We start from the raw sequence: 10,215 nt of genomic DNA on the forward strand, positions 1-10,215 counted from the left end.
GAAGAAACAGCTGAGGATGATGCTGTCTATTGCTAAGAAATTAGGCTTTTTGGCACCCTATACTAAGCCTACCTCTACCCCATAGAGCTACTATTCACAGTCTGGTTCCCTTAGCTTGTATACAGTTTTTCTTGTGCTAGGCAACAGTTCTTGTCCAGTTATGTCTTCCCTATCAACTGGAGAAGGAAGCCTTTAACAATACTGGTAATACACTGGTAAAACTGCTTTAGTGTTTAGTTATGTCTTTGTGACAGAGACTCGGTTTTCTGACAGTGTTTTGGAAAAGGTGCTAGTTTAATTGATGTGGGACTTACTTGGGAAGTGTCTTTTGCGTATTATAAAGAATTTTGCCTTTTGTCAGATTACACGCAGTTGTATAATTTCAGTTTTTCAAATTTGATGTCTTTACAGGCCAGAAGCCAAAATTGGATGAAGCGATCTAGCTAAGTTGCCGTCATGAGCAGAAGCAAGCGTGACAACAATTTCTACAGTGTCGAAATTGGAGACTCTACTTTCACTGTGTTGAAACGGTATCAGAATTTAAAGCCAATAGGATCAGGAGCACAGGGGATAGTATGGTAAGGTGTCTTTAAAATTTATAAATGTGCTTTTAAGTTCCCTTAATAGAACTTTTTGAGTCCTTTAACTGTTGTGTGTTACTGAGCAGGAGTGTGGAGAACTACCTTTTATGTGCACAACAGCAGGAGTAATTACTGTCTGCTATTCCTCAGCAAGGGCTCTAGCTGTTGCTTTTTGACCTGTGTGCTTTCCTGCTTCTGAACTGATGCCCTTCTGTGCAAATTCAGCCAGCTGTGCTGAGCCCTATAAATTAATGGGGGTTGGAAAAAAAAAAAACCTGGATAAAGAAACTAATCCTAATCCTAAACCATGCTGCTTGCAGTGAAACAAAAGCCAGAAATACTCGATATAATATTTACTGCTTGTAAATGCTTCTTGAAATAGGGGGTCTTGATAGGGTTCTGCTTCACTTAATTTCGTAATCTAAGTAGTCCTTAATACTGACTGGTGAGCAGTTGATGCTGACTGTCATTGTAATGTGTAAATACTTGATGCAGTTTAGGAAAAAATGACTTGACAGTATAATTCTTTGAATAGGAGCTCTGCTCTGTGGACTGGAGTGTCTGGTTGGTTGAAGACTGGTGACAACAAGCTGCTTTATAGGCACTATTTCCTGTGCAGTGACATTACTCCAAAGAGAAATGTTGGTTCAAGCTTTTTGTGAGCTCTTTGAATGTTCAAGAGAAGGATGTAGATAGCATAGGAACTTTCAGGTTTTCCAATTACTGTAACTCCCAAGATGCTAACCAGGAACATAAAAATACAAAAGAAACTTCAAGGAAGAGAAAAGTAGGGAAAAACATAATCTCCTCAAACACTTTTCCCTGTAACCTCTCTACTACCTTGATCTTGTCTTGATCAGTGCTTAGAAACTGTGTGGTACTAGGTATGTTTTTTATTTGTATTTGCGTTTTAGCTGGGTTAATAATAAAACTGTGCTTAGTGCAAATGAAAACTTGAAGGCAAATACTCCAGAAAGAGTTGTTTTTGCAATGGTAACTTCTGGCATTAAGATTATTTGGTTTGGAAGTAGCAGCAGCAGCAAAACTGCTCTGAATTTTGTTTGCATGTGTTAATGTAATGAGGAAGTGGACAGTTGTTTGCCTAGAGTTTGTTAGTTGCTACAGAAATGCCTGCAACAGCTTTAGATGTTATTACTGTCCTTAAAACTCCCAGCCATTCGTTACTGCCTGTTTTCCAAGTTTACTGCCCTTCCTTGAGCTGAGATCCAAAAACTGACCATGTAATTACTCTAGTGTCACTCTGTAACTGCTGCTAGTGGTAAATGAAGTCTTTTTAGCTGAACCACTCTGATTACCCTGCGAAGGACTGGAGTGCTCACGTGGTTAAATCTTGCCCATGTCTGGAGGAGGTAGGGCGTGATACTTGTGGTTTGGATTGGGAGTTTTGTTTGGGGTTATTTGTTTTGAGTTTTTGTTTTGGGGGTTTTTTTGTGCGGGTTGTTTTTTTTTTTAATAAAAACCTGATCCAACTTGATTTGTAGTAATAGTAGTAGATGGCCTAAAGGCTCAACCGTATCTAATACTGAAACAGAGCCCAGGGCTACTGTTATGTACTGGGGATGCAGAAGTTTAAATACTGGTACCAGAGTCCCATGTTGGCAATCTTTCCTGGGTACCCCTTTGCTGCTCTTTCCTAAGATATTCTTTATCTTGGGAGTAGGTAGGAGAAATTCCAGATAGTGGAAAATGTAAACCAAAGAAAGTTATCGGTATATGTTGTTGCCATTTTTCCTTTCTTCAGTAGTGGCTAGAGGTTTTCATGATGTTCAAAAAAATTGTATTATTCAAGGCTACATGCTATATAGAGAACATGCTTTTAAAAGTAGCTGATGAGATTTAGTGGATGCTGACCATTTACTGGCAGATGTTCCACTTTAGGATTGAGTACCATTTTCAGTAAGAGACAAGAAAACAGTATTTTCCTTGCTGAGGCTTTTTTGGGAACTAATAAATGTTTCCCGAGTCTGCGTGGTAGTCAGCTGTTGTATTACCTCTTACAGGAAACGAAATCCATGCTTTCCTGCCATGGAAATGCAGTACGTATGGGAGTTGGCCCCAGTACCGTTCTTCACCAGTTAAACAGCCTGTCACTGAGTCCTAGGACAGTCTTGGCACTAGTCTGCAAACAAAATGTTATTCTTTATTTTTACCAAGTAAAAGCCAATGACATCAAGATGTTAAAGCTTTCCTAAGATATTTTTGTTTTATCACGATATTGATGCTCTTGTTGTTATAAGGATATTAAACAATTGCAGAAGTGAAAGCATGAGACCTTTATGTAACCCACTTTTCCTCTCTCCTTCTCCCTTCCTTTCAGTGTGAAGTTTTTACATAAAATCGATGTGCTTTTTATGTTTGAAGTGTTTGGGATCTTTTTTTAGGCGGTCTGTTCTTGAGTGGCAAGAACTCAGTGTCTTTTAAGTTATTTTAGGAAGCAGAGATCCTGCGTTTTGTGGAGATTGTCACGTGTTAGTACTATGAAGCTGGGAATCGTTTCTAAATTTCAAATTGCTCAGCATACAAGAGCACTTTGCTACTACGCTCCCTAAAGCTGAATAGTACTGGAAATCTGGTTTATCTGCAGACGTGATGCAAGGTGTCTGAAAAAGGTGGCAACTGCCACAGCTTCAACGGCCTTGACACTGAGATGTGATAATGTGTTTTTAATTACAGTGCAGCTTATGATGCCATCCTTGAACGAAATGTTGCAATCAAGAAGCTAAGCCGGCCATTTCAGAACCAAACCCACGCTAAAAGAGCCTACAGAGAGCTTGTTCTTATGAAGTGCGTTAATCACAAAAATGTGAGTACAGCATCCAGCTTTAAATGCTAAAGAATTAACTAGAAGGTTATTATTTGTAGAAGTCTTCAAAGTTACTTCAGAGGATGGCATCCTCTGTAGATTATTGAGATTTTAATTGTATGGATGCTATCTCCATGGTAAATACAGAAGGATCTTTCAGAAGAGCCTTTATTGACTAGTTTTAATACCTGCCCAGTCTTTAAATACCCCCTTCAAACTCAAGGAGGGAGTCAGTGTTATATTGCTGCTTTTTACAGGCAGCTGGCAAATAAGAATACCATGAGTGGTAAGTGCCTCCTTGTTTCTGTTGCTGCTGCTAGGCAAAGAGGAGGAAAAAGGCTGTAATATTTTTTTCCCCTGGTCCCTGAATGAGTTAGGAATCTTGTGTTGTGACAACAGGAGCTGTTGGAGGCCTGAGAAGCTGTGGAGTAGACCAGATCACAGAAAGGGACAGATAATAACTTATAAACTTATCAGGATTTAACTATAGAAGACTAATATTGGCCATTTTCTTCCTTCAGAGGCAGCTGTGTGTGGTCTTCCTGACCTTCCTCCTTAATTGCTTTTCAGCAAGATAAAATTCCCCCTGGCTGCTGTGGAAGGAAAGCATAGAAGTATAAAGTATAGAAGACTTACTCTGTCTTCTAGCTACTTGAGAAAATTTTTGGTTTTTAAGAAACAGAGATGGTTTATATGTGTTTTCTTTAAAGGAATTTTTATCTAATATTATAATTTGTATGATGACAAAGTATTGCAAGCCTGCCTGGCTCTTGATGAGTAGTAGCTTGACCTGTTTCCGCACATCCCATCCATTCTTAGCAACTGGAAAATGTCCCAAAGCAGCTCCAAGAATCTGTTTTTTCTCTTTTCATGGAGTTGTTGCTTCAGCTCTGTCAATGGCAAAGCGTTATCTTAGGTAGTCTTTGTCAGTTTTTAATTTTATTTTTCCTCATGCAATAAAAACCTTACCAACTCTCTTCAAACTGAAAGGAGGAGACGGGAGAAGACTGACTAACTTCCCTGGGTTTTAAGCTTTGAATATCATCTTGTTAATGCACACGGTGTGTCTTTTAGATTGTGATTTGCGGAGGAAAATTACTCTTCCTAAAACCATTACCATCTATTACAGCATGTTAGGCCTTGTTGAGCTGCTTAACATCTTGAGCTTCAATGTGTACCAGGGGGTTTGCATCAGAATACTGGGTATCAGCTTTGAAATGTTGACTTTGCAACTTTGCCATGGTGTGATTATACTTCTTCTCAACCTTCCCACAGATAATTGGTCTACTGAATGTGTTCACACCACAGAAATCCCTGGAAGAATTTCAAGACGTGTAAGTCTGATTTGAACTAAAGCTGAGAATTAATTTTAAAAATGTTCAAGCAGAAAGATGAGCAAGGGAAAGAATATGATAAAATGGCAATATTATCTGATTTTCCTTTTTTTTTTGTCTTCATAAGCTACATAGTGATGGAGCTCATGGATGCAAATCTCTGCCAAGTGATTCAAATGGAGCTAGATCATGAACGAATGTCCTATCTTCTTTATCAAATGCTGTGTGGTATCAAACATCTTCATTCAGCTGGAATTATACATAGGGTAAGTGAACTTAACTGTGTGTATTTTGCATGGCACCTGGTTTTGCTTTGAGTATTTAAAAGACAGGAAAAAATCAGAAATAGGAGCACAAAAGATGATCCATATCACGTCCCATAGGCAGGGAGAGAAAGCTGAACGGAAATCATCACACTTGCCTTTTCCCACTGTAATTCTGCAGTGAACCTTTTGAATGCTTGAATGGTTTGATAGTAATCTGTACGAAACAAGTAAAGATTTTTGCAGTGAGTTTCATTACCTCCTTTAATTCTATATAATGTTCTATTTTAGTCGTTATGGCAGGAAAGAATATGGCAGGGAAGTTTGTCTGCCTTTATTGTTTTGGTAACCAAACCTAAAACCCTATCTTTTGAAAGAACTGCCCACTTTATTTCTGCTCTTTTACTACCAGAGTAGTGAATAAATATCTGAAGTTTCCACAAAAAATGATGATGAAGAAGACCTGTAAGTGGGACTTTCATACACCTGTGTGTCACAAAGCATTCACTCAGACTACCCACAGGCAAAACTGACTGCTGCTTTTTGTATGTCATGTGTTTGTTGCAATCCAGTCAAGAAATTCTGAATTTAAGGTTGCCTGTTCAAGTTGAACGTCTCCTATGTGTCTGTATGGAGTGTAAAATGGCTTGAGATTCTCTGGTTAAAACTTTTCAAATACAATCTCTGCTATTTTGGGAAATTGTAAGCTTGTATTTCTACAGTGCTACATTCTGGAGCGCGTTCAGAGAAGAGCCACAAGGATGGGGAGGGCTCTGGAGAACAAGCCTGATGAGGAGCGGCTGAGGGAACTGGGCTTGTTTAGCCTGGAGAAGAGAAGGCTGAGGGGAGACCTCATCACCACCTACAACTGCCTCAAGGGAGGTTGTAGAGAGGTGGGTGCTGGGCTCTTCTCCCAGGTGATGGGGATAGAACAAGGGGAAACGGCACCAAGCTGTGCCAAGGGAGGTTCAGGTTAGAGATAAGGAGGAAGTTCTTTCCTGAGAGGGTCGTCAGAAGCTGGAACAGGCTGCCCAGGGAGGTGGTGGAGTCACCATCCCTGGATGTATTTAAAGAGCAGGTAGATGTGGTACTTAGGGATATGGTTTAGTGGGTAGACAGGAGCGGTTGGACATGATGATCTCAGAGGGCTTTTCCAACCGAGCGATTCTGTGATTTTTCATTGTGATTTTTTTAGAGTTTAAAAAGTTTTCATTACTTACTTTTGCTCAGCTAGCTTTAGTACTCATCAGCTGCCACGTTTCAGTGAGGAGCTCGGGAAGGGAAGGTGAAGGTGAAGGCTTCGTTCTTGCTTGCAATTCGCCCTGAACTGCTGTATTTGAAAGAGGTGGGTGAGGGAAGGTGAGCAGAAGCATCACCTGCAACCAGGCATAACCCTGTGCCTTTAGATCTGCGTGTGGGCATTGAAATTCTTGCATTATTCTGGGAACGCCAGGCCAAACTCGGATACTTTGCTTACCACAGTTGTGGTATTCTGTTGCACATGACTGGTATTATGCAGGCCTTTGTGCCCTAATGTGTGTGCCTGTGGGGCTGAAATAATGGTTTGTACACAGCTTAACGTTTTCTGGTCTCTTCTGGTAGGTAGGTATGCAGGTTTTTTATTTTTGGAAAACTGCATATCATATGAACATGCTCGAGTAGGTAGTGTAAGAGGGTCTCTTTGTGTACGTCTTGGTTCAAGCAGGAGGGAGCTTCTGAAACTTCACTTGCTTCAAGCGTGGTTTGTACTCTTGTAAAGTGGGCATCAAACCATTGAGCCTGTAGAAGTCACGGATAAATGTAAACATTTGTACCATTATAGAAAAGAAGTAACTACTGAAGTAGTCGTTGGGGAGGAGTAAGGATAGCTTTGAGGGTAGAATTCCTGCTTCTGTAAATACGGGCGCAGTTTTTGAAATGCTTTGTATTGCGCAGTAATAGGAAGCACAGGGATAACCTGTTCCAAAGAGACTATAGATACAATTGGTATGTAAATAGTAACACGTGTATGCATGAATGCTTTTGAAGGACAACGGCAGACACGTTTCGCTTGCATGTCTTCGTGCTAAATTTTCAGCTGACAGCTTGTCAGACTGTGTTAAAAGATTAAGTACGTTCAGGCAAGACGTTTGCATTGGTTACCTGCTGTGTGTGTTACGCCTTCATGCCTTAAGGTGTAAACTATCAAAATCCTGTTTCTGTGTGGAACAAGTTAAACAAAACCTCAAAAGACAAGGAGCACACGCTTGAAAAGGGACATATTTCATATGGACTGTGTGGCTGCAGTAATAACTCTTTATACCGCTCTTCTGGGCTTTCAGCACCACTGTCTTTAATATCTAAAGCTAATCTGGTGAAACGAGTTACTCCTTAAACATAGTCTGTACTACTGTGGCTGCCTGTGAAACATTCTGACTATGAATTTAGCTTTCTTTAGTGTCCTTTAAAGCTTTAGCTTTTTTTAGTGTTGCTACTTTAACATGGTTTTTAACTGGGTTCTTCAGCTTCTAACATAGCGGTGATAATCTCAGCGTCTCAGTAACTTTTTCAAAGTTTGCTGAATGACGGAAATTAGAACGATCTGTGTATGTGCTTATAGCACTGAATACTACTTGCCATAAAAAGAAGTCATTTTTTCATAGCAAACCAGAGGCATAGAAAAAGACAGAGATAAAACTCACTTTCAGACAATTTCACCCTGAAGTTGTAGGGAGTATGCTTAGCTGCCACATCAGCAGATAAAGATTTGATCTTGGTAAAGATTTGACTGTAGCTTTACACTGGCTTTAACAGATGTTGGCAAAAGCATTACTATGTTCAAAACATTTTGCAGAGACAGTTTCCAGCAAGCATGGAAATACACATTCATTTATGTTTCACAATCTGAGGAGGGTGAATGATGGGCATTGCAGTTGTGCCTCACTGACTTGCTGAAGGACACAAAGTGTCTCGTTAGTCTTGCATGGAGGCTCTGAAACAGAGGATTTTGCCTGTGTTCTGCGCTTAACAAAGGTGCCTAATTATGAAAGCCCTTTACACAAATCTTTCTTTGGAAAGAGAAAAGCCCATATAAGTGTGAATTGTCTTCTAGAGATGCCCCTCTCTCCCTGTCTGGTTAATGGGGAGACGGCCGTGAATAAGCTCTAATTTTTACACATTGGCATTTAACGTTTTTAAGGCAAGGTGAGATATCTTCTGCTATAGGTTCGGGATGTATTTATACAACCAGGCTAACTTGGGGGCACTCTTACAGGAACTTTTTGAGTCCTTGTTTAATTAAAACATAAGGGTTATTGATTCTGCATAAGTTTGGATGGCAGTGTAACTCAGCTCTCACCTCCATCATTTTGAAGGACAGTTCTGTGTTCCCAATGACAGCGTATTCTTAGGCTTCATGACAACCACATGATGTTCAGAAATTAAGGATGGACAGTACTCTGTAAGCTTTTGGTTTTTGTTCTCAGAGTGATTTTTCTCTTGCAAAGGGAAGATCTCTTGACATTTTCAGTATTAATCCTGCAGCTTTCAGAAGGATGTGTATAGTTAATACTATGAGCACGCACCTGGGATTCTGCAACGAGCATCCTCCCAATAATAGAAGTGTGCAAAAATAAAGCTGATAATAAACAGGATTGTAGCAGAATCTGAAACAAGCTTGAATGCCTTATAATACTTGGATTTAGTTGTCATGCTTGAGAATGTTTTAAGGAAAAGTTGACTGCAGAGTCTGTGTCTGCGATTTGAAAGTGCATGTGTGAATATGTGTGTGTATGACTTTTAATTGCCCATTAAAATTCTACTGTTCTGGAAGTCTTTTTTTGTGGTTTTATCTCTGTCTTTAAAGCAGCTGTCTTAGCTTTCTAAAGAGTTTGCTGAAAGCTATAGGAGTACAAATGAAAACTACATATATCTTGCAGATAGCCACTTTTAAGTCTTTATGAAACAGTGAAAGATAGAGTTACTTATCAAATGCCTGCAGCTCTGATTCTGGAGCCCTCTGCCACATGCTGGGTTTTTCTCTCGTTAATCTCAGTAGTGTGTAGGCAGAAAGGATCCAAGCCTTGTCTGCGTTGGCCTGTGTGTTATGAATGATTTGATTATGGCAAAGTTATTCTGAAGTTACTCTGGTTTTAGTATTTGCTCTGTGACATTCAGATGTGTGTAAGATCCTCCTGAGATAATGGTTGAAGTCTGTGTATTGTCCATATAAATACGTGTCATAAAGCCACTATTGTCAATGTGGTTTTAGGTTCAAGTGAAGGGAATACAGTTACTAAATTTCTAACTAAGATGATCTGAAGCTGTATCAGAGCATTTTCCACTCCAATATAATGATTATGTTAATTTCTGGCAGTTTTTTCCATGTTGTCCTTTTGGGTTTGGTCACCAAAATCAGTATACAACCAAATCCTAAATGGGAAACTCTATCTGTGTGAGCATGAGGATTTCCTTCCTGTTCAGAGAAACATCTGCTTTGGCTCAAGAGAGGTAATGCAGCCTCAACTAGCAAAGAAACCTTTCACTTTTTACATTCACATTATAATTTTAATAATCCTTGTATCAAGACGATTATTGCACCAAATTATTTCAGCAGTTGTCATGTTACTTGTGTTTGTAGTAATAACCATTGTGCCAGTGAGCAGTTTCTAGACCTTTCCTCAGAGCTAACATTTCTTACTAACCTCAGTTTATTTCAGACGTTGCTAACGTATCTTATAATGCTAGTTGTATTTTCCTTCTTTCATTGCTATGTAAATCTACAAGCACAATAAAGGAATTGGTTCTGTAGTCTGCTGAATGCCAATGAATTAACGCAAGGGGAAAAGAAACTGCAGTTACAGCAGTAACCTAGTTGTGTATTGGGTTTAATGTTAGCAGAATTATCTTTTAACAATGTGAACCACAGAGTACTTTGTGCTTGTCTTAGCAGTCATATATGATGTTTCTTTTTAAAGGATTTAAAGCCCAGTAATATAGTAGTAAAGTCAGACTGCACTTTGAAGATTCTTGACTTTGGACTGGCCAGAACTGCAGGAACTAGTTTTATGATGACGCCTTATGTAGTGACTCGTTACTACAGAGCACCAGAGGTCATCCTAGGGATGGGATACAAAGAAAACGGTCAGCAAATATAGTCTTTCTTTGGCATAGCTTTATTTTTTGTTTGGCGCACCACATTTTACATGTTACTGTTTTGGTTTGTTTTTTTTTTT

The 10,215-nt window shown here is 39.5% G+C and overlaps 1 protein-coding gene across 1 annotated transcript; it reads left to right on the forward strand.

Moving 5' to 3' along the window:
• Positions 1-412: 412 nt before the first annotated feature.
• On the forward strand, positions 413-10,123 carry LOC104539264 (mitogen-activated protein kinase 8; the record flags this gene model as incomplete). Its single annotated transcript, XM_010182739.1, has 5 exons — positions 413-578; positions 3,276-3,405; positions 4,681-4,739; positions 4,867-5,005; positions 9,958-10,123. Coding segments are annotated over exons 1-5 (616 nt in total), but the record flags the coding sequence as incomplete, so codon positions are not given.
• Positions 10,124-10,215: the final 92 nt, after the last annotated feature.

The sequence above is a fragment of the Mesitornis unicolor genome, unplaced genomic scaffold (genome assembly GCF_000695765.1).
Source record: "Mesitornis unicolor isolate BGI_N332 unplaced genomic scaffold, ASM69576v1 scaffold7364, whole genome shotgun sequence".
NCBI lineage: Eukaryota > Metazoa > Chordata > Aves > Mesitornithiformes > Mesitornithidae > Mesitornis > Mesitornis unicolor.